The following is a 23,941-nucleotide window of genomic DNA, read 5'->3' on the forward strand; positions in this document are numbered from 1 at the left end:
TCCTGACAATCAACATCAGCAGGTTCTACAAAAATTTAAGGGATTCACGGGTTCATTCTGCATCCTTGAAAAGTGTCAGTCTGCTGCCCTCTGCTGACAGAATTTAGAAATGCAACTGAACCAAGAAAGTTTGTCATGACTTCACTCCATTCCTTGTATAAACGCAGAAACTTTTTTAAAATGTTATTGCAAAATAGTTCATACATTTTTACATGTGATTTTAAAGTGATACACGAGCACATCTTTGACATCAAGATGTATAATAGATGTAATCTCATGTGATCCTTTGTCATACTACTGACTTTACCGCTAATAATCACACAACTATGTCACTTTGATTAAAGACTGGTACTGTGCATATATTGCTCTTGTATAGTTTATTTTTATGTTTTATTATTATATAATTTTATAGTACTTCATTTTTCTTTCTTTCTTACTTACTTTGTCTCTATCTTTACTTACTTCTCTGCCTTTGTGCTGCTGCAACACCTGATTTTTCTTGCCTTGTCTTATCGGTAAATTTGAAATGTTCATTTTATTAACATTGTGATTGGGTTTGAAGGTGGCCTTGTGGCCTTTTCTGACCCTCCTCCTCAGCATTTCATCCATGGTGCACTGACATAGTTGTTCTTTCTATTCACCTCCACAAGATGGCAGTGGAGAGCAACAAATGGACGATTGTATGGCGTAAGTAAATGACAATACCAGAGGCTTTCAAAGAAAAGAAGGTGGATAGTGTGCAAATCCAACCCCAACTTTTTAAAAAAAGAAATGCAAAACAAACGCAAAGATGATGAGACAAATGTATATCATATATTCTGTTTGGGCAACAGACCTTTCCTTAGAACATTATGTGTTTAATAAATTGTTTGGGGACAATGGATGTTATCTTGTATCTTGTGGTCTCCTAACTGTAGGTGGAGATGTCATTTTTTGTCTGCGTGTATATAGCCTGCTTTGGTTCACATGGATGTTTGCCTGACAAAGTCTTTGCAACAAAACAATCCATCAATTAACATTTTGGAAACTTGAAAATTCCAGTGAGTGCACAACCTCTCCGTTTTGAATACTAGAGCTTTTACTTATTGGGGAATTGGACTAAGTAGGAAAAACATTAACCTTGTTCTTTTTAATAAAATGAATCTGTAATCTATTTTTAACACAGCAATAAACGCAAGTAAGTCCATCCATCCATCCATCGTCAACCGCTTATCCTGCGTACAGGGGCTGGAGCCAATCCCAGCTGACATTGGGCGAAAGGCAGATTACACCCTGGACAGGTCGATAAACGCAACTAAGTGCAAGAGGGAATTGAAATAACTGCTAAATAAATAATATTCTCATGTGGGAACACGCAGGTTGATAATTCAAGCAAGGCTGGTATTTGGCAGTGTCCTTATCATATAAGATCTTTGTCACGTAAATCATGCCAATTTAGAGGCTCAGTTGAGATAGAAATCGTTTGTCAGCAAGATGTCACACACCTCATCACTATCTGAGATCAGTATTCCCAGCTGTTCTGTGGAAATAGGCAAGAGCATACTGTGGTAAAACTTTGGACAACAGATAAGAATAAAGGGCACACATGTGGCAACAGGTTGATCTGGAGTGAGGAAACAAGTCAAACAGAAAGCTTGTCTGTTTGATTCTGTTCAGTAATTATTCGATAAGAAGCTGAACAGTCACTGTAGATGAAATAATCAGCAAATTTAAGTACTTTACCTGATGAAATATTATCTGTGAGAATTTTAACCTCTATGTGGATGATCATTTCAGTAACAAACAAGCTGTCAGCATGCAATCTGTCACTGACGAATCCATTTTAACTTTTTCTTGGCAGACATCCTATTTTGGTAATTGACAGGAGAGTGCAACAATGTTGTTTTTACTTTTGACTGAGACATTTGGTCTCCACCATAAAGGCAGGTATCAGTCAATGATTGATAATGGCTATCATAAGAGACCTATTCAAAGAAAACCATACAAACCGTGAAATAGTAGACCGTGGAAATGTTTGGCGTCAATCAAAAGATTCACTCCATGTGACAAAATATGTCAGACAACAATAAACAAAGATCTGACAAAGTGGCAATCACATAACGTCCTCTTCTTCTATGAGTTCGGAGGCTCTGTTAGTGTTTTAACCCGAGATTAGGTATGCAAACAACAGAGAAGTGGTGGTTGGAGTTGGGAGTGGTTTACTTGAGATGTGGGCTGCAATGCCAGACTGGCACAGGGATACCTGAGAGAGAGCCACACCTAGCACTAGGAATTCAGCCAACAAGCAGTGCCAAGGAAGTGAAAGAAATTATCACATTTATCACCTGTGATGTGTCCATACCGAGAATCATGTTCAGAATGGTGTGCCAAACAACATTTGTTCCTTGAAAACATTTTGATCAGCCCTTCTTATCTTTATCTGTCTGAGTGCCCATCACATTAGATCAAGTGTGCTGTTTGGTCTGTCACTAACAGAGGGAAGTCAGGTTTCTTGTAATCCATGGATTATGGACATCTGGGAGTGGTGCCTAAAATGACTACTGTAAGTCAATGCAGCTGCAACACATACTGTCATTTCCTTTTATCACTGATCACAGCTTTGCAGGTGCCCTAGTGAGTCAGACTTCATTACTGCTCACCCCCCTTCAGTCAAACTATGCATGTTTATTTTCTGCGCATAGATTTTATTCATCTCCTTATGAAACATTTTAAATGTCACTGGAAGAACCTGACTAAAAACAAAATAAAATCATTAGGTGGAAGTATGATCAATATTATTACATACTGATCATATAGTAACCTTTTTCACAGGTGTAAATAATAACATCAATGATGGCTGACTTCCATTTAGTTGCTTCAGTTTCAGGGTCCTGGTATTTTACACGCTAGCTCACTGTCACAGCTTACTGAGACACCTGACTACAATGGAGTCATTGTTAATGTCATTAGTAACACCTTTGCTTTTCCTACTGCGAGAAGTCAAAATGTCTGCTGTGCAAAAAGCTAACCGTGTAAATGTAACTGAAATAATACAAAATTTCAGCCAAGAGCAAACAAATGATATCAAGCGATGGTATTACTTTGTTGCATTGGCCCAAAATTGATTTGTAAAAATGCATCACAAATAATGAACAACTTTTAAGCCTGAGCCACCAGGATGGTAATACATCCAGTGATCTGTGTAGTGACATTCTTAACAGGCCAATGGAGAAAGAATTTCAAAGCCAGGAGCAGAGAAAAATGATGAAAATCATTCATCTCACTTACAAATGTCAGAGTATGCTGTTGCCTCAACTTCAACAGTATGGGACCATTTGCAGCCTTGTAGCACTGGCACATACCTTCAACCTTTCCACCCATGTCAGCCTGCAGGAAGAAGAGAAGTAAAGGTGTTGAGCCAACTGATCTGTTAAGACGAGTTGATGTTCAGGACTAGTGCAGCTGTGTAGTCACCTTCTTTGCATAAAAGGTATTCATGGTATGACTGTGGGGAAGTTCCCCAAAGTCAAAAGTTGAAAGTCAGTCTTTCAAGTGCTCATCCTGACTGCTGGTAACTTGAGCGATACTGGAATGTGAAATATTCCATTACCAGTAAAAACACATGAAATGTATTTACTTTACTGACTTATGACTAGCAGAAAATTCAACTCTAGAATACAAATATATATATTAGGAAGAATAGACCCTGAGTATTGCAGCATTAACGTATAAATATCTTTACCATGTTGGATCAGGTTGGGCAGTTAGCTACTTAATTTAGTTAATTTGTACAAAATAAATGTGCTACTGTGTAATTTATTATCTTTATAAACTATTCTAGCAGTGACAATCTGCATTTAATTAAAAACAGATTTCCCATCATTTAATAGAAGAAGAATCCTTATTTGTTTATAGTTCCCTTTTCAAATGCTAATTTTCACTGTACACTGATCTGAAAAAAATCATTTTCAGCCATTATTTTTACAGATGATGTCAATAATGGTGGTTTGATTTGACCACGCTAATGCACAATAGCAAAATGTAGAGATATTTTGCAATAAACAGCATACAAAACAGTCAATATAGAGCTGTATGTTTTATCAGCTTTGTCAGGTTCTTGTTTTAAATATAGCTTCTCAGTCCCTGACCACATACTAATGTTTGCTTTTTCTTAAAATTACTGCTTTGTTTGTTAGTCAAACACAAGTACACATAATCAAATTATATTTAACTGATATTTTGGCATTTATTTTCCATAGCAACAGTGTGGCGTGTTTACTGTAGCTCTCATTCAAAAGAAATAACCAGAGAACCTCAAGGTCAAAGTGATTTTTGAAGCTCTATTTTAGAGATGTGCTCCAGGGGCTGTTATTCAAGCTTCAAGTGTTTATTGTCAGATGTTCAAGTTTCCCTGTACACTGAAATTCCTAATTTGCAGTCCACATCGAATGCCCACAATAATAAATTTAATAAAATATATGTATAAATAAAAATACAACAAAAATACAATAACTAGAGAAATAAATGAGCTTCAAATCTAAAAATGTAAATATCAGATGTTAAAAAAAACAAATATATAAACTTCATAGGGCAGTAATTGTGTGAATTGATGTGGAAATAGAGAAAATGCTGTATAGGATACTTAAACTATTGCAATTTATTTAAAATAAAAAAAGAAAGACTTTAAATACTCTGCATGTTCATAAGATATTGCACCCATGACATTCTGTAGTCAGCTTAAGTAATTCACTTTAAATGCGAAGGCTGTGTATCACTTGAAAACACGGCTAGAGTTCTGAATACAGCTTGAATTATTTTTTTTCTGGGTCAGACTTGAGGGCTGTTTGAGGATGTTTGTGTGATGTAACTCCTCATTTCTCCTGTTGTCAAACCCCATCAGTCATGATCTTTGTTTTTGGCAGTTTAGCTGCATTCTTCTTTAGTCTCAGATAGCTTAAACTACACAGATTGTGTTTAGCCTGGCGCCTCGCTTCACTCATATGACATCAGGAGGTAAATCTAGCTTTCTCAAAAAGGACAGTGGGCTGTCCAGTTTCATTTTGTCATTTTTTATTAGTTATTAAAGGAATGAGAAATCAGAGAGGGACGTTCAGTAGAGCAAATGAGACAAATGTCTGTGGGGATTAATTCCTGCCATCGTGTGTGCACAATTTGCTCCAGAGTCAGGAAAAGTAACTCTTTGACCTAGCCATGAAGTCTGAAATATCTCCTAAGCAAAAAGATCCTGTGATTGACTATACCATTTTCATCATTTCTACCTTGATGACATGCTGAATCTTGTTTCCAGTGAATCAGAATCAGATTTGCCAAACTGGGTTTTTACATACACAAGGAATTTGCATTGTCATATTGGTGCATAACTATAAACACAGTAAAACATTTAAATAAAGATGAAAGCAATAAAATAAATGTTGTGAAATGTTAAATGAAAAAAAAAAAACTGAAAAATTAGTGGCCTGAAACGTTCCTTACGGAAACCATGCATCAGAGTTTACAATACATTTCTGAGGGTTTGAATAATTGCTCTGGATAGAATTGTTGTTAATAATGATGGACTACTTCAAAAACAAAAAATGAGTGGTAAATAGGCCTACATCATCTTCCATATTCTGAATAATTGCCTGTACTTTCTTCTGGTTTAACAAAGGTATTCAGTGTAACTCCAATTAATTACCCTTACAGTGATAACAATTGCCAACCCAAAATGCCCTCTAATCCTTGCCAAAGGTGTAGTTGCTTTTCCACTTGTTGCTCACATTTTGAGATCTGTGTTTCCCTATCAGTTCAGGGGAGACAGGCTGTCTGGCGAGAGCAGGTGATCATTATCTCCCATCCTCAGCGGACAGACAGGCTGTTCATGCCTCACTGTATGTGGGTGGTATGCCGGGCTTTGATACCTGCAAGCTTCAGTACTTACCTGTAGCATACCAAGTGCTGGAAATACCCAACAAGAGTACAAATCAATGCGCGCGCGCGCGCGTGTGTGTGTGTGTGCGGGCGTCAGTGCACCCAGCTTAAAGAAAAGTCTAACTTATTAACACACACTTAACCAAAAATATAAGGCAAGGTTTGGTCATTTCAGAAAAACTAAAAAGCCCTTTACAATGATAAAAAAAGTCCGCTATGTGTCCATATGTTGCAAATGTGGAACATTAAATAAAATGGAGGGGTCTTTGATCATCTCCCTCCAAAGTGAATATTTTGATACCTGCTAAAACACAGTTTGCGTGACCCCTGTTTCAACCTAAACAGACTGTACAGTAGTCCCATACAGAGGCATAAACAGTGTGAGAAACCGGCGAGATGAAAGAAGGAGATAACCGCTGCGCTCTGCGCCTGTGGGAGGAGTGTTTGCACCTGCGGACACAGCCACATCGCTGCCTTGCTTAGCGGCAGACTACAGCTTTTTGCCCACTAACAGGACTCACAAAGCGGATACCTTAGCCATGGATGCAGAGGAGAAATCCCCCGCAGACCCGGGGATGCAGCCCCTGGACACCAGCTCCAACTTGCCCCCTCCTGAGCCCAAAGGTGCGGAGGAGACCGGCCAGCCGCAGAAGCCGCCTTATTCATATGTGGCTCTCATCGCCATGGCCATCAAGGACAGACAAGACAAGAGACAAACCCTGGGCGGAATATACGACTACATCATCTCCAAGTTCCCCTACTATGAGAAAAATAAAAAAGGCTGGCAAAATAGCATTCGGCATAATTTGTCTCTCAATGAGTGTTTCGTCAAGGTGCCCAGGGAGACCGGAGGGGACAGGAAAGGCAACTACTGGATGCTGGACCCCGCATTTGAGGACATGTTTGACAAAGGGAATTACCGGCGGCGGAGGAGGGTGAGGAGACCCTACAGACCCCCTAGCGTGCCTTACCTGTCCGGGAACCCCGCGGACTATCCCGAGCCACTCTACATCCAGCCTTACATGAGCAGCTCCTGGAGTCTGTGCCAGCCCAGCTCGTCCCAGCCGAACGGATACCCAACACCCCAGGTCATCCCTGGTCACACCCGCAGCGTGTCCCCCAGCGGCCCGGTGAGCTCGTACTGCCCGCCCCCCCACTTCCACCACTCTCCGTACGGCGCTTACCACCGCCACCCGCCGGTGCTGGTGCCCCACAACGGGTGTCCCTACGGCGGAGTGACCCAGCCGGTGAGCCCCGACGGAGGCACCGTGTCCGTGGCGTGTAACTACCAGCAGTTCACCTCCTATGCGAGGCAAGCGGAGGCGCCTCTTGCTCACTCGTATGACCTGTAGGGGTTTAAGCTGTACTAACCATTGACAGCCAGTTCACAGACTCGAAGTTCATCTGTTTCACCATTTCAGTTCAGCTGTCATAAGTTTGTCAGGTAAAGCTAGCCTAGCTTAATTGTTTTGTAGGCGAGTTTGGTAAGGTGTAAAGTTGTTGACAAGTGATTAACTGTTAAATAAGCTGTTTGTTGACTTTTTTTTTTATTGATGTGCTAGTTTCAAATGCCAAGGAATTTATTGTCAGTAGCCTCATTGAGTTGCTTCAGAAATGGCACCGACGTGAACTGCAGGTTGACAGCTGATTTAAATCGAAAGCTTAGTTTAGTCCATGTCTCTTTTAATAGAGAATTATTTTGCAACCAAATAAACTTTTGTTTTATTTTTTATTTTTTTTATTTTTTCAAAACATTTTTTCTTTACATTTCTTATTTCTATCCTTTTTCATTATGCCAATACATTTGTAACTAGGTTATTTATTTATTTTCTCTGGTTTTATCCCCTCCCCGAGCTGCTATGCAACAGTTGGTGACAGGGAAGCACTGGTCAGTTTTCTTATTCGATTATGAATGTTTAGGCTACTTGATGTTAAATACATCATGTTTGTTAAAATAAAATGTTATTTTTGCATCAAATACTCTCATTGATTTACTTATTCGTCTGACAATGTTTTAATAATAATGATAATAAATGTATGTAGCCTAATTCATTGTAATAGCCTACTAGTGATAAACAATGTTACCTCTAGGCTATATGAGCATAATCTTCCATGTCAGAATTTGAGACCTATAGTTTATCTCAAGGTAGCCTATCAGCCTTGTTGAAATGAAGAACCATCCTCAAAACGTGGGCAGATTAATTTGGTAATTTCAGTGTTTTATCTTTGCCATGCATTTGATTTTTGACATAAAACTCGCACCTTATTGACAGATGTCAGTTAGCCTACTTGTCTTTAAAGTGACACACGTCATATAGCCTAGGCCTATACAGACTATAGTTAGGACCTGTCTCCATTACAGTTTATCATTAGGCCTACTGTAATCTGGCCTGCTATATTGCTGTTTAACGTTTAATTTGATCTTTAAATTGCGTGATTTATTTTTATGCATATTGTTTGGACATTTTGGATGGGAGATTAAGAACAAAGAGGTGCCAGGTGATAGGATGCAGCTAAATCTTTTGTTTCAGAGGCTAATTATTTTTGACAACATACACATTGAAAGGCCGATTAATCTAATTTCTATAAAGAAAGGCACTGTACTGTAATAGCCTATCAGGGCTTCAAACCATGCGAGGACAGAAATTGTCCCCTCTCACATTCCAACACTATCAAACTCCCCGTCTACAACACTACGCGTTGTTTAGAGACAAACCAAGGAGTGATTGATTTCGATACTGATAAGCACTAAGACAAAAAACACTCGACTTATGGCTAAACATGTAAAGTTTAAGTAATAGTTTAATCATGACATGGGTGTTTTTAGTGAATAGTCCAGTCGACAAGAAAGTATGAATTAAAGATGTTGGAACGCGTCCCGGTTCTACGTAATTTCCGTTTCCTTTACATGGGCGTGAACAAAAGGGGGTCGCTTGCCGCGTGTTTTGCTGTTCGGTTGGAACCACTACGTTTCTCATGTTTTGTTCGATACATTGCTGATAATTTCAGTGGAAATGGAGGCGTTTAATCAGCTTCTTTCGGAATATCCTGAACTAATGTACAGTGGAGTTGGAGCTACGGCGTTTGTCGCCGGTGGAGCGCTGATATACAAAATTGCCACCAGGTAACTTCAAGGTTTTGCACCGCGGCGTTGTGCTTTTAGCCACATTTACGGTGAATTAGTACAAGTTTTCAAACAGCGTTTAACATTTGCATTGGTGGTTCAGAATGGTGACATTCAGGAAATAATTTTGCCAACAAAAATGTCTAAATATGTTTTATATGTCCTAAGAGGGACCAATTTTTCCACGATAGCCGAGTGCTAAGTTTGCTAGCTATGATGCTAACTAACTTTAATGCTTTAACGTTACTTGGATAGTTTTGAGGTAATAAAGTGAAGATAAATCGTGATTTACTGTTTGAATGCACATATCTATTTGTTCTTGATCTTGCTGGGAACTATTGCATGCATACGTTAATAAATATGTGATTGTTTTGAGTCTATGCTTGACCAACCTGCAGGGCTTCCCAAACTTTTTCATGTCAAAGAATCTGAACCATCTCCAAACAGACTGACGTGATCTTAGACTATGTACTCCACTTCCTCAGTATATAAGAAAAATAGTGCCTCGTTAATATAATTGTAATAACGTTACTTCAGTGACCAACGGTGGGAAACATTGGGAAATCAAAGATGTAACGTTATCCGGTTTGAATAACAGTGTAATGTCATAAGAACTCCACTTCTTACAGAAAGAAGCCGACTTTTGCAAATGTGAACTGCTGGTTCTGTAATCAGAACACAGTGGTGCCCTATGGGAACAGGAACTGCTGGGACTGTCCCAACTGTGACCAGTATAATGGCTTCCAGAAGGTAAGTTTTAAATTACACGACACATGTGAATTGTTTTCTTGGCATGTCAGTAAACTGTATTTTTCATATTCTTCATTTTTGTTTATCTGTCTTGTTTTCAGAATGGGGATTACAACAAACCCATCCCGGCTCAGTACATGGAGCATCTTAACCATGGAGTATCTGGTAGTCTTCCCTCGTCTGAGACACCCAAGACACTGCAATGGGTCAACTGTCAGATGCTGCTATGCAGAAAGTGCAATAACAACCAAACTGTAAAGATCAAGCAGTTGGCATCATTTATTCCAAGGGATGACGTATGTGCTGTGCTATTTTCCATTCACTGCAACACTATATTTATTGCTACCTTGACTGACAACTGTAAACACTTACTTTATAATTTTTGTATAATTTTTAGGAAAACTACGATGAGGAAATTGAAGCTTACAAGCACCACCTGGAGCAGACCTATAAGTTATGCAGGCCATGTCAGACAGCAGTGGAGTACTACATCAAATATCAAAACCGTCAACTTCGAACAGTGCTCCTAAACCATCAGCTGCGACGCAGCCGAGAATCGGACAAGGGCTTCGTAAAGGTCAGTGTGATCCAAAGTCCAAAACTAACAACTGTCTGAATAAATGAATTTTTAATTTACATTAAACACTGTAAGGCTTGATGTGTAACCATATGCTGTTGCATGCATTGCGATGCAGGAACAGTTTGTCGCACAATCACACTTCTGTAGGAAAATGGTTGACTATAACAATGAATGACATGTATATAAATTGCACTGAAATTCTGTCAGATAACATTCTCCATCACTGTTGCTCACTGAGATGATGATGATGATGATTATAAAGAAAAGAGCCTTCCCACTGTAGCATTTCATCAGAAACGACATCCTCACATTGTTTACAAATGTTTTTATCTTACTGAACATTACTTTATGCCACCACAAGATAGTACAGTACCCACAGGTCTTGCCACCTTCGTCTTCTCATATTAAATATTCCTCCTCTTGATCTCATCTGTTTATGTTGCATGTGCTTGTTCTGTAATTACAAACTGAACCTCCTTTTTATGTGCACATGCCCAAAGCCAGAGGTTAACACAGCCAGCTGTCAACCAGCTTTGTAATACCAGTTATACAGCTCCACTGATGTCAGGCTTTATTAAAGGTCTGTAACTTTCAGAAAGGATATTCAGATGGAACTTATTCATCTGGAGGAGGTTTTGTGATTTTTAAATATAACATGTTTTTATTAAAGAATTGAATATGGAGTGCGTATGGTTGTGAAATATTGTTGTAGGCAAAATGTGTGTCAAAATACCAATTTAAATTGAATATTGTCGTGGTGCAGAGATGTCCTGGCCTACACCTCATAAGACTTTTGAAAACATCTTTGTTTGGTACAGATCCTTGCAAAAATCACACTATAGCCATTTAAATATGTATTTCAGTGAAAATGAGAATAATTATGTAAAATTAATCTTTTCCTCCAGTATTGTTCAAAATTATTCAGCCCTAGTCAATTGCATATTGTCTGTTTTTAGGATAATATGTCAACATTAGTCTTTTCACAGCTTATTAAAATGTGTTAATGTTATGAAAATGTAACAAAATATTCACAAAGAATACATTTTCTTTCTCCTTCAGAGCTCCTACTCTGCGTCTTCTCCCGTGGGGGTCATACTCTTACGGGCCCTCACCTTCCTCATATGTGCTTTCCTAGTTGCTACATCTTTAAGTGAGTTGAGGGACCAGCCTACTCCGCCTAGTGGCCCACAGACATTAAGTGGTGGGGTAATTCCTCCAAAGCCTAACGTCTCCAATGAATCCCACCTGAACAACGAAAGCAGTGGAGGCGTGCCTGCATGGCAGGATCTGCTGGAGCTGCTCCCAGGCCAGGCCATTGAAAATGTCAAGCTGGTGTGGCAGCATGGAAGGAACAACCAGCTGGCTGTAGTCTCTGTTGGCCTGTTGACATGTCTCACCGCTATCTTCTTAGCAGGACCTGTGAGGTAAGCACTCATCACCCCTTTATTTTCCCTTGGAAAGGTCGTCACAGAGAAGCTTAATTTAGTCGGAAGCAAACTCTTCAAGATTATGTGTCTTTTTTTCAGGTTGAGGAGAATTGATGCTGTGGCCTCTGTCCTGTGGTTCCTCATCCTATGCCTCTACCTGGCTGAGAGCTACTTGACTGGAGCCTTGGGCTGGATGGACACAGCCAAGCTCAGTGCCATCTCCCTCTGTTGCCTAGTCAGCTTTGCCGCTGCTATGGCTACTCGCAAACCACTGGGTCCAAGAAGAGCCAGATATCGAAGGTCAGAATCTGAGCAGTAATGTTAAAATTGTGTTTGACACATGGGATTTTATAAAGAGTCCTCTTTCCATGAGAGGTGTGCGTTCATTAGAACCAGATCAAAGCACATTAATCGGAGTGGTGTCATTACCAGAACAAGGAACATGCTTTTTTTTTTAAAATTCAATGTCCATTTTTAACTTTAAGACCCAAATTTTCTGGCGTGTACATACGACTGATATGACACGTGAATAGCAAACATAAAGGCGGGGGGGGGGGACAAAAGACGTCCTTAATCGCATCAAAACCTCACCTTCAAGCGCACATGGCCAATAGTTGCATGATGTGTGTAAAATTATGGAGGTTAAAGTAATTTTGCAGCTAGGGGTATTGTTTCAAATTCATGCTGTTTATTAACCTTTGCATTATTACATTGCTAATGCCATATTAACCAGAACAAATGTGTAATGGACTGACCTTGAGGGTGAATAGAAATATGCAGTTAAAGTCATTTTTAAACCAATATAGTGGGACTTTAACATTCAACTACCTAACTAATACTATTAGCATTTTGGATGTACTCATTTATTTATTAACACTATGGTGTAGCTGTAGGTTGAAAGTACAGCTCATTGCCTAAATACTCATTTGTGAAGACACCGCAAGCCACACTCAAGATTTCTTCACATCGTCTTCAATTTCTGAACAAAGGGTGATCTTGGACATTTCCAAAAAGTGTTCATCGTGAGTACTTTGACACCACTATGTATTTATAACCGATTTCCATAAGGAATCTCTAAGGAACACTATCTGTGCTGAACTGATCAGTTCGCAGGGCAGCGCTGGAAGGTTTTTCCATGTGTGATATGTAGTTATCTTTTTGAGTAAAGTGGCTCCATTGCATTTTTATTCTGACAGCCACTGTGTACAAATTCTTTGTGTAGAAACAGTTGTAACAGAAGCCGTTTGCCAAAATGCTAAAACATGGTAAATCTAAACGCTCAGCTGTCAGGGAAAAGTAGTCACTAGTTCATCAGCTTTTTTCCCCAAAATTCTGTCATTCAGAGGTCTTGCTGTTAGCTGCTCTTCTCCCATCCTCATTGCTGTGATCTTGTTTCTCTGATTTCCATTTGGATTTTGCTTCAGGTTTTCCCTCTGCCTTGAATTGATGCGTGAATTTGCATTGTATACGGCACTTTTATTATGCTTTAGTTAGTCTGTTGTGCCGAAAGCTAATGCTTAAAACTAGTGGCTACCTGACAGATACTTAATTAGTTTGAGGTAATCATTTCTAAGTAGTATTTTCTGGCAGCCAGGTCGTATCTGTGCTTGAACTCTGCAACTGAATATAGTCATTGGTCGGACATTTTTCAAGTGTAATGTAAAGCTCTAAGCAAGTGCTCTGCTGAGTGTAAGAATCAAAGTGAAAAGAGTCAGTGTTGTTTGATGATTTGAAAGAAGCTTTTACCTCACATGTTGCACTTGTGCAAGATACGCCAGTGCACTACTCTGCACTATTACTGGACTTGCACGGCCTTCGGTTACGTCCAAGTAGGATGTACTTTCATCCTAACATAGTTTCAAGTAAGCCTCAAGTGAAAGGTTGGACTGTCATCTTTTTCATATTCTATTGGAATACAAATTTGCTATGTTTAAAATGTGAAAATGCATTTTGCAGCTAAAAAAAAAGACTTTGCACTCATGTATCGCTTCCTTTGATCACTACCAGTAATACTAAACTTTCCTTTTCAACATTTTAACATGTTGATGTATTAAAAACACTGATGGACGTACTTTCTGCATGTGCTAACATTTCACCTCTTATTTATTTCTGTTAACCTGTTTGTTTTTTTACTCTGAAGTTATTTTGTGAAGGGGGTGTTTATTTGACTGTAACGTGAAAAGGTATTAGAAACTAATAGCTGTAGACAGTGAATGTAGATCACATTTAATGGGTAGAGTACTGTATCTGTGGGATTTGAAAATGTAAAAATACTCCTGTAGACTAAGTTATGTTATCAAACCAGCACCTTTGGTGCAAGAGTCATAAAGCTTTAAATTGTGAATTTTGGTAACAAATGTGTTGCCAAAGGTAAGACATTCAAGATGCCATTTGTAGGTTATGAGGAAAGTATTACTGCTCATACAGAGTAATTTCCATGTTTTGAAGCTGTGATTTTACTTTTCTGCCTCTGGAAAAAAAATCACATGCAAATATTGCAATGCTTGCAATAGTCCTATAGCAGGATGAATCTGTATTATTCATCCATATTTTTACCTTTTCGTCTGTATATCTAAGGTACATATTAAAATTGTATTATCTTTTTGTTTTACATGCTGTGCTAAAAAGTTTGTTCCCTATAAACCACCAGTGTGCATGTTTGTGTTAAAATATATAGCCTGAGTATATGGCTATTTGTGTGGTTTTAAGAGAATTCTTGTATCTACCTGCTGTATGACTGTTAACACTTTGTGTCAAGCATTTATCTCTAGAAACACTACATTCAAACTTGTATGTTAATCCATACATTTCATCTGCCATATGCAACTACAGCATTATACCATTGCCTCAAACATATGTTGTGGTGTTTTTTAACAGTGATAGTTGTAGAAATACTTTATATTTTTATTTTACTAATAGTTCTGTCAATCTTGATGATTTTACCGCACTGTTACTAGGCACATCCAGTATGTAGCTAACAAACATGGTTGTGTCATACCTAAATGTTTTATCAATGTATGTTGTAGAAAGACTGACTCAGTACTTAAAAACAATGAGAGCTTACTGTGCCAAACATCGGTACTTTTCACAATTCACAATTTAAGCAATAATTTGCTATGCCAAACTATATTATAAATAAGCTAATGAAATGTATCTCAATTTGATCAGATACTATGTGTTTATATACTCTGTAGCAGCCTCAGAAATGGATCTCCATCCATGCTGAAAGGTTTCCTGCAACACACCCAATGAAACAGTGTATTTGTGCCTAAATGCTGTAATTGGGTGTATTGCTTTTAATGACAGGCTCCAGTTTAAAGACTTTGTATGAATGCTTGCTGTACATGGATTATAATAAAGAACTGGTCAAACGATATGCCATCTCTGTTTGTTTTCAACACAAACACACCATCTTATCCACTGCGCTATGTTTCTCTCCAGTTTTTGTAACAGTACCCTGATTACACAGCATTGGGAGTTAAAGTTTTAAAAAAAAGTTAGCTTAAATTTAGTGAGGTCTCCTGTGATTATTTCTCTAGAAAGACCAAGCTTGAATGCCCCTGAGTAAACCTTATTCTGACACGTAATGTGCCATTGACAGTGTGTTGTGGAAATATGAATGAGTTGAGCTAAACTGCTGGGGCAACTTCTCCTGTAGCTGTAGTTCTGTTGGTGCCGTCAGCTGCTGTGTGTTGTTGTCCAACAGCTGCAGTGACAGCCTTCTCCATGCTGCACTTGTTAATAAAGTGCTCACATTAAATGGATATCGGAACAGTATGGTACAAATTTTGTGCACTGATTTGACTTTGGGCACGTCTTGTACCTGTTATGCAATTCAAAGTTTATATATTTTCATGTCAGTGTTTTAATTAAATTAATATGAAACATAAATCACACTTTACACTTGAAATCGTAAATTGAATATTCTGTCCTTACCGCACAATTTCTAATGTTCTTTGTGCTGCCTGTTTCTGTAACAAAACAGTTTGTGTTTGTGCCAAATGATGTGCTTTTTCTGCTGTGTAAAAACCTTTTGAATCAAATAGTAGCCTGTTACATTGCTCTTGTTTTGCAGATACCTTGCAGGCAACTCTGCAGTCCCCCCCTTCAGCAGCCATCCTCCTTTGTTCTCTCCTGACCTGGCAGACTCTTTTGTCCCCATGCCGCCCCCCAACCTCTCCCTGCTCATCAAACGCCAACATGGTCCTCGCGAGCGCAAGGCTTCCCCTTCCTCTCTGCCTGGGCGCCTCAGCAGAGCCCTTTGCCTTGGCACCATCCCCTCCCTAACCAGGACAGGTAACTAAAATTATTTATTCCGGTTTGAGTTTGATAATCCTCTTGATACTGTTAGATTTTTGTAGGCCTTTTAGCATGATCTAAAAATGACTTGTTTGATGAAATTAAGTTCCATTTAATTGGTTTGTCAATTTCCTTTTTAGATGGTGAATTTTTTTTGAGTTATTAAGTTTATTAAGTTATTTTCAAGTAGCTTCCTTCAGCAAAAATATTCAGCCAACTTCTGCCTGCAGTTCTTGTTGCGTGGCTTCCCTTAGCTGCTCAGACATGTTTGATCTTGAGTTGCTTCTTGCAATGTTGTTCCTTCCATGCAAACAAGATTTATAATTGATAAGATTCATTAGCTTTACTTTCTGTTTCTGCTGCTTGTCACACAATTGGGTCTCTCTAAAGACTCACTGTTATATTGGGAAAAATATGTCGTATGTATGCAGTGTATGGTTTATGATGTGCACACACAACAACCACAACAGTTCAAAAAAGACAAAACACTTCTGTATTGCAATTTACTTATTTCATTACTACACTTGGATAAATTTGCATTAAGCTCATTTTGGCTGATATTTCTCTGTTTGAGTATATTTTATGGTGACATTTGGGCAAGAATATGCATTTAATGTTTATTATAGAAGTAATATGATGCTACAATGAATCAGTTGGTTGATGGACAGAAACTGTATCAACTATTTTGATCAATTAATCATTTGTAATTTTTAAAACACAAATTATGTAACAATAGTTTCAGCTTCTCAGTTGTTTTTGCTGCTTTCCTTATTTTAAGTGATTGTAAACTAAGTATTCGTGGATTTTGGTCTGTTGGTTGGACAAAACAAGTTACAGGCATTAAGAAATTGGCTTCACTATTCTGTCCCTTAATAGACCAAGCGATTCATCAAGAAAATAGTTAAAGTTGCTGCCCTACCTGCATGTGTTATGGTTTTGCCACTAGGGGGCAGAATAACATCAAAATCGCCTGACCACCACCACATATCACTAATTTAGGATTGTTGAACATTTTGGTTTAAACCTTGCCTACTTTTAATTTTATCACACCCAACAACATTAGCTTTTATTTGGACTGGCCAACAGACTGATGCAGGTTTAAGGAAAGCCCTTGGTCATGGTTCTTGTGAATGGTGTGATTTGCATTTCTCTTCATTTTCAGATTCTGGTTACCTGTTTAGCGGAAGCAGACGAGCCTCACAATATAAAGACTCCCCGCCCTCTGGTATTAAAACTCTTTGTGATTTTTGTGATGTCCGCTCAACTCTGTATTTTAAACAATTCCTAACCCTTTCAGAGCACTTGCTTGACATTTTCCTCTGCTTTTGTGGCACAGACTACTTCTCACTGAAGTCTGCGAGCCGCCCATCATCTCCAGGCCCCTCTCCGACTCCTTCGGTAGCTGGATCAGTTACATCCAGTTCATGTTCTGCCAGACAGCGGCGTCCCCTCATCAGTCCTGCTCGCCTCAACATCAGCGGCCGGAAACTCCGGCTTTTCTCTGCAGAGCCAGAGCCCACACTCATGTCCCCACCTTTGTCCCCATCACATTTTCATGTAGAGCCAGCCTCTTCAACTTACAGTGGCTGCTTTTCACCTGACACATCACCCTTCCAGAGCCAAAACGGTAAGTACAGCTGGGGGGTGGGTTGTAGCAACAACCTCAGTGCCATTTGTGATACTACCACCAAAGTAAAACATTTTCAAATCTGACAGTGTCTTTAGGTAGAAAAGATTACACATTCATTAATAGCTTCATTTTTTGATGGTTTTATCACTGGCTTCATAATTTACTTTGCTCAATTGTTTTGCAGATTTGAGTTCTTTGTTAAGGGACGGCAGCGTGATTGAAGAGGAAGAGAAGCGAGGCAGCTCCTCAGAGTCCTCCGCATGCCTGGTTGGCACTACTACACAGGGGCTGGAGAGCACAACTCCTCCAAAAGGTAAACATGGCAGTGTCCACAATCTGACAGAAATCACCTTTAGTTTTGGTTTTATGCCTGTTGTCTAACTGGGTGTCATAACCGCATCCTGTCACTACTTGTAAATTGTAAAACAATACTCACATGGTGAAATGTTCATTGAAAGCACAATTGATCACTGCTTCTTTCCATACTGGGAGCAAAGAGATTCGCTCTTAGAGCAATTTCAATCTAAGTGACTGGAGACAAAATGCTATTAAAGGGGCACGGTAGGAATTTCTTTTCGTTCCCTCGTAATACATCTTGCATTCTCTCTAATCCATAGGACAGTTGGACCTGTCCAGTTAAACTGCCCGTTTAGGGAAACTCTCTGCAGATACTACAGGGAAGAGAGATAATGTCGCTGTAATCAGTATGTGGTAATGGTACAGTGTGAGTCAGAAGGCTTGAGTGTCGACAAGAGACCAGGGCGAATAACCGTAATGAAATTGACGCACATGACTCTTAAGCGTTTGAGGGCATATTAAACATTTATATCACATAACAACAAGGTGGGACCCAATATACCTCTAGAGGTATGTTCTAAGTCCTAATAAAAAACCAACCACCATTTCAGTAAGAAATATTACAAAACTAAAAAAATTTAATGTGCGCACATAACAAAAACAAACGGGTATGTTTCAGTGTTGAGTCTAGCTGGTGCACTGAAATGAGGAAAGGTATGAATGTAGTCCGTCCCTGGAGCAATATGTACATATACAGTTTAATCCTACTGCACTTGAAGTCAGCGAAGTAGTTCAAAGCCTTCTAACTGCGGGCAGCAGGCTCTGTATCCAGTACTGGGAAAAGGTCTCTGGCTGAAACTCTGAGATCTCTTCTAAAGGGATTCCATCTCAAAAAGCTGACCTATGAATAAGGTCAAAATATAGTTAGATTCATGCTAATACTACGAAAATAGTGAATGCCGTGCACTGGTGTGTTCACTGTTACTTTTCCTGGTCCATGCTTGTAAAATATCCAGTGTCCTTCGAATGTAATACCAGATAACATCTCTCTCACTTGTTTCTCTACAAAGTGCTAAAATGGGTCGATCAGTGCATCTCTAGAAAAAGGTGTTTCCCTTAGAACTTCTTTCAGCAGCAGTTCTGTTTTGCACGCCGCATGTCCACGAGCATGCAATGCCGGCCCGTATTCGTGTGCGGCAGACCAACCTGGTTGGTGTGCAACCAACCTGTTTCAACTAGACTCATCCGAAAATTTAAATACAGTTTAACCATAAAGATGTTGTTGTTGTTGATACAGCTCAGTTTCCAGACTGTAGTCTGTAGTCACTTTTCCAGCATTTTGGAAAAGTTTTATACTGTACATTTACTGCCAGAATGACAACTTACTGCTAAACTTTTTCTCTGCTCTGCTCGCCCTCACACTCGCTATGCACACACATTAACCAGTGCCCTGTTCCTTAAAGGAGCTACAATATTCTCATAAAAGTACTTTTCACGAGTTGTCTTTCGGATAATGAGGAGGGGGAGCAAGCCAACCATTGGATGTTATCATGCCTGCACAGTGTGCCAGTGAAATCACTAGTAGCCCATTGATATTAATGGTCATTTGAAATCTTAGAAGCCCCGCTCAGAGGTGCACTATTACTCATTAAATATAAGGGAAACGATACCACCAATTTTACACCTTAAAGTCTTGTGGAGTACTATTGCATATCTGTAAAAAGTTGCGTAAAGCCTTTTGTGGCCCCAGAGAGAGCTGCAGAAAATCTGATCAACTGCCTCAAGTGATGTCACTTGGGTCAGTTGGTTGTGGAGAGTTAGGCCCAATCCCAATGTCCACACTCACAGACTCACAGACTTTGAGGCGCATTCCCGGGAAGTCCGTGGGGGCTTAGTGCTGTTCCGCTGTCAAATCGTCAAGTCCGCATTTCTGCAGACTTTGGCTGAGGGAATTGGCCACAGTTCATAGCGGTATGACGTGAAACCGTTTGAGCAGACACATGCACATTTGTGGCCTGCTGGAGGTCATTTTGCAGGGCTCTGGCAGTGCTCCTCCTGCTCCTCCTTGCACAAAGGCGGAGGTAGCGGTCCTGCTGCTGGGTTGTTGCCCTCCTACGGCCTCCTCCACGTCTCCTGATGTACTGGCCTGTCTCCTGGTAGCGCCTCCATGCTCTGGACACTACGCTGACAGACACAGCAAACCTTCTTGCCACAGCTTGCATTGATGTGCTATCCTGGATGAGCTGCACTACCTGAGCCACTTGTGTGGTCTGTCTCCTTTATTGGGGGTGTCTTGCTAATTGCCTATAATTTCCACCTGTTGTCTATTCCATTTGCACAACAGCATGTGAAATTGACTGTCAATCAGTGTTGCTTCCTAAGTGGACAGTTCGATTTCACGGGAGTGTGATTGACTTGGAGTTGCATTGTGTTGTTTAAGTGTTCCCTTTATTTTTTTGAGCAGTGTATTTATTTTAGTTTTTGCTTAATGATGCTATTTGACCAACAATAGTGTATTGATTAATTACAAATGTGTATATATGGACAGACGAGAGCCTGCAGGACTTAAAAATAAGGCAAAAACATAAAATAAAAAGTATGCAACGTGTTTCTGTCTCGTCAAGGTAACGTGATAAAGTGGCCAAAGGGCTTTCCCGTTCCCATTTACAGCATTTTGAGCCCTTGCAGCCTCTTAAATGCAATCACTTTCCAAGTGATGTCAGTAAAGTCTGTGAGAGTTCAGGGGCGTAGGGCGTAGAACATTGGGACTGAGCCTTTGAAAAAAATATTCCTCTGTAGTCTGCCACTCACCGCTGCTTGAAGCTAGTGGCTTGAGGCTATACTAGCAGCAAGTAGCGCAACAGAACTAAATCTCTGACCAAAGTGTCAGTGGCCGAGTTGCATTGTGGGTCCCATAGGCACCAAGTTTTCACTAGGAAAAAGAATGCACAGAGTAGAGATGATTTTGATCCTTTTTTTTTAACTGTCCATTCTGAGTCTGACATTGTTATAAGATTGCAACGTTAAATATGTAGAGTACTACTTTTAGAGAGGCAGGGGGCATGTGATTGGCAGGATGTGGCAAGTATTCGTAGCTTTACTTATATTAACTTCCCCCTCTAAATAAACAGAGTCACGCTGTCATGGTCTTATCAACATGTACCTAAATTTAAACTAGCTGCCATCTGCATCAGTTTTGAAGAAAAATGTGTTAACAGTCTGTAATTTAACAGTAAAAAACATGTGCAAAAAGTGGAAAGCCTGTATGCCAAGCTAATGATGGTGATTCTGATGAAATTAACTTGCTTTCTCTGTGACGTCCCCAGGTTTTGTGAAGCGTCTCATCTGGCCAGGGCTTTTGTTAGTGAGCCTGACCACCAACCTGTTTTTCACCTCCCTCTATATGTACCAAACCTGGCGATGAACTGTTGATGGGTCTGCTGCTGTTCTCTTGTGACCTGCACAGTGTGAGTCGGCCTCTGGCCCTTCACAACCCTGTCATGTCTGTAGACTTGGAGGTCATTCAGCAATGCCAGAAAACATCTTTTCTAACGGTTACTTATTGTTTGCTGATGCTTGGTGAAAAAACAGATGTCAGCTGGCAGATTTTCAACAGCTTACCTCCCACTTTAATGGAGCTATGAAAAAACTGTATGGTCAAATCAGAAATCACATCTCTTTGAATTTGTGATTCATGATTGCTTGAAAATGTTTTGGCTTTTTTGATCTGGCCTTGTTTTGTCTTTTGGTTTGTCATTGCTCCTCTTACATGAAGACAGGTGCATATGTAATTGATTTAAAAATCTCAAGTGTTGCACTAATGCATGATGGCTTTTTCAAAACCATTGTGTGAAATGTGCAATAAACATGTACTGTTTATTCGATGCTGCTTGGACACAGAGGGTCATGTCTTACCTGCTTATACAGATTGTGAGGAGTGCGTTACTTCTCCCTGCTGAATAACATTACTGGTTATCTACAATATCCAAACATTGGAAAACATTACGCAGCATGTTATGTCTGTGATGTATAGTTACAGTTTTGCATTTTGGAAATTTGTACAGATTTTCTCTTTGGAGTCTCATAATTTCACTGCACTTGTGTTTGCCACCTACTTTTTATGTATATTCAGCTGGGAACGAGTGGTGTGTCAAACTCTATTCAGTTGTGTTATTTTGATATACAGTTTACAGTCAAACATTTTTAATATTAATGGTAATTTATATCTCATACCATCATTCACTACAGAAATAGTTCTCTTTCACCAAACCGTTTAATTTTGTGTTATCTCTTAAAGATCTACTGTTCACAGGCTGGTGAATAGTGAGGGGCAAAACTTCATGCTCAAGTGCAATATTTTTTATTTTATTTCCAATCTATAAAAAAAAATCACATTCAAATGTACATATTTGCATACGGAAGGCACATATTCAGATAGAAGTTGTACTCCTAATTGAGATTTGAATTAATATATACAGTAGTTTTCTTACAACTTGAAACATCACGTTAAATTGGAATGATTTTGCACTTGTTTTGGTTGTGTTGAATTTTGAATATGAGGTTTGAAATTGTTGTAGTAGAGATAAGAGCACAGATGTTTATTTTGTGTGTGTATTTGTTGAACATATGAGCTACAAAAAGTTGTACATTTGGACATGTGTAAGTAAAAATCACATGTTAGGCTTTCGGGTGTGTATTTTCATTGTTGAATGACCATGAGCTTGATTGTTGGGAGGAATTACTGGCTTAAGTGGTTTTTCTCAGATACTTTATTTGAATTTGTAGTCATTTAAAGTGCATTTGTCAGTTTGTTTGAAGTTGATATTTTGAGCCAAAGTACTAATGAATGAAATTAAAGTTTGAAGAAAAAAAGCTTCTGAGAAAACTAAAACTTACTACTGAAAGACATCTAAATGACTGGGAATTGTCTAATGATCTAATGAACTATCATTAGACAATCTTGTAACTAATAGTAGTTTGTAAAAGTTATTGTAATCTTTCAATACACTGTAAATACAGGCTGTTGCATTTGTACCTAATGTGTAACCTGGCATGTATTTCTTCTTTGAAGAAGGCTCATTCATTGAAAGATCATGTACATGTTGAAATGTAAATGTTCCTTCAGCCATGTTTAATTTTTCCTGAATGAGACTAACCATCATTTATCAGTTAGATATAAAAAGAATTTACTCTTGAATTTGTATTTACAGCGTAATGAAAGTATGTTGTACTTTTTCTTCGCGCTTCACATTACCATTATGTCAAACCAAGAGTCTGTCTTAAGTTCTCTTTAACAGTTTCACCAATTGTTATTCCACTGTGTTCAGAAATGCAATTGGTCTGCAAAAGCTGTTTGGACTGTGTGATTGTAAGGAACAACATTAGCTTGTTTTATCTGGACCCATACATTTTTAATAAAGTGTTTTTTGCAATTAGTTTTGTGTTTTGTCTCCAGGTACAAAAATGTTAATTCTAGGTGATAATGAGTTTGCTTTGTTTGATGCTTTGATAAATTCGCCCCCTTCTGGTAGTAAGGGCACATTGTCATCTCCTGCATTTTTCTGTCTTTTTAAAAAAAAAGCCTGTGAGAAGCCTTGAGGGAAGTCGGACATCTACATTGTTGCCATAGCAATGAAAGACTCTACTTGACACAGTGGATGGGGGAGCCACTAGAAGTGTAATACTGTCAAACCGTCGGACAACAAAAAAAGAGGCTTTTATTGATTAAGATAAATGACGCAATTTCCCAGCATCCCACAACCCAGTTATTTTATATCCCTGCAGTGTAATCTGTCAGGTACATTGACCTCAAATAATCAAACAATCCATAATATGCATGATTTCAATCTGATTAAAAAACACAAAGTTAGTAGAAAACTGAAAGATTTAAGAGATTTCTATTCTTTTCTCATTTTTTTTCTCTTTTT

General features: G+C 39.1%; 2 protein-coding genes across 3 annotated transcripts; both read left to right on the top strand.

Moving 5' to 3' along the window:
• Positions 1-6,322: 6,322 nt before the first annotated feature.
• foxl2l (forkhead box L2-like) lies at positions 6,323-7,885 on the top strand. Its single transcript, XM_038722804.1, has one exon. The coding sequence runs from the start codon at positions 6,447-6,449 to the stop codon at positions 7,257-7,259; it is 813 nt and encodes a 270-aa protein (XP_038578732.1). The 5' UTR covers positions 6,323-6,446; the 3' UTR covers positions 7,260-7,885.
• A 924-nt stretch (positions 7,886-8,809) lies between these two features.
• On the top strand, positions 8,810-23,449 carry tmem201 (transmembrane protein 201). Of its 2 annotated transcripts, XM_038722802.1 has the most exons (11): positions 8,810-9,031; positions 9,661-9,781; positions 9,883-10,077; positions 10,179-10,358; positions 11,421-11,785; positions 11,888-12,088; positions 15,864-16,084; positions 17,250-17,312; positions 17,424-17,714; positions 17,902-18,030; positions 21,341-23,449. In XM_038722802.1, the coding sequence occupies exons 1-11, from the start codon at positions 8,922-8,924 to the stop codon at positions 21,436-21,438; spliced, it is 1,974 nt and encodes a 657-aa protein (XP_038578730.1). In that variant the 5' UTR covers positions 8,810-8,921; the 3' UTR covers positions 21,439-23,449. The 2 variants fall into 2 exon arrangements, with proteins under 2 accessions (XP_038578730.1, XP_038578731.1); XM_038722803.1 differs by lacking the exons at positions 15,864-16,084; positions 17,250-17,312; positions 17,424-17,714; positions 17,902-18,030; positions 21,341-23,449 and having other exon boundaries at positions 8,811-9,031; positions 11,888-15,164.
• Positions 23,450-23,941: the final 492 nt, after the last annotated feature.

This window comes from Micropterus salmoides, unplaced genomic scaffold (assembly GCF_014851395.1).
Source record: "Micropterus salmoides isolate LMB-PRFRI ecotype aquatic unplaced genomic scaffold, ASM1485139v1 Ms_hic_scaffold_16, whole genome shotgun sequence".
Taxonomy (NCBI): domain Eukaryota; kingdom Metazoa; phylum Chordata; class Actinopteri; order Centrarchiformes; family Centrarchidae; genus Micropterus; species Micropterus salmoides.

What these genes read in the sequence shown, in the direction of transcription:
- foxl2l (XM_038722804.1), top strand. Translation starts at nt 6,447, where the DNA reads ATGGATGCAGAGGAGAAATCCCCCGCAGACCCGGGGATGCAGCCCCTG.
- tmem201 (XM_038722802.1), top strand. Translation starts at nt 8,922, where the DNA reads ATGGAGGCGTTTAATCAGCTTCTTTCGGAATATCCTGAACTAATGTAC. An exon ending in AGAAGAGCCAGATATCGAAG is followed by an intron (nt 12,089 to 15,863) that starts GTCAGAATCTGA and finishes CTTGTTTTGCAG; the next exon opens with ATACCTTGCAGGCAACTCTG. An exon ending in GAGCACAACTCCTCCAAAAG is followed by an intron (nt 18,031 to 21,340) that starts GTAAACATGGCA and finishes TGACGTCCCCAG; the next exon opens with GTTTTGTGAAGCGTCTCATC.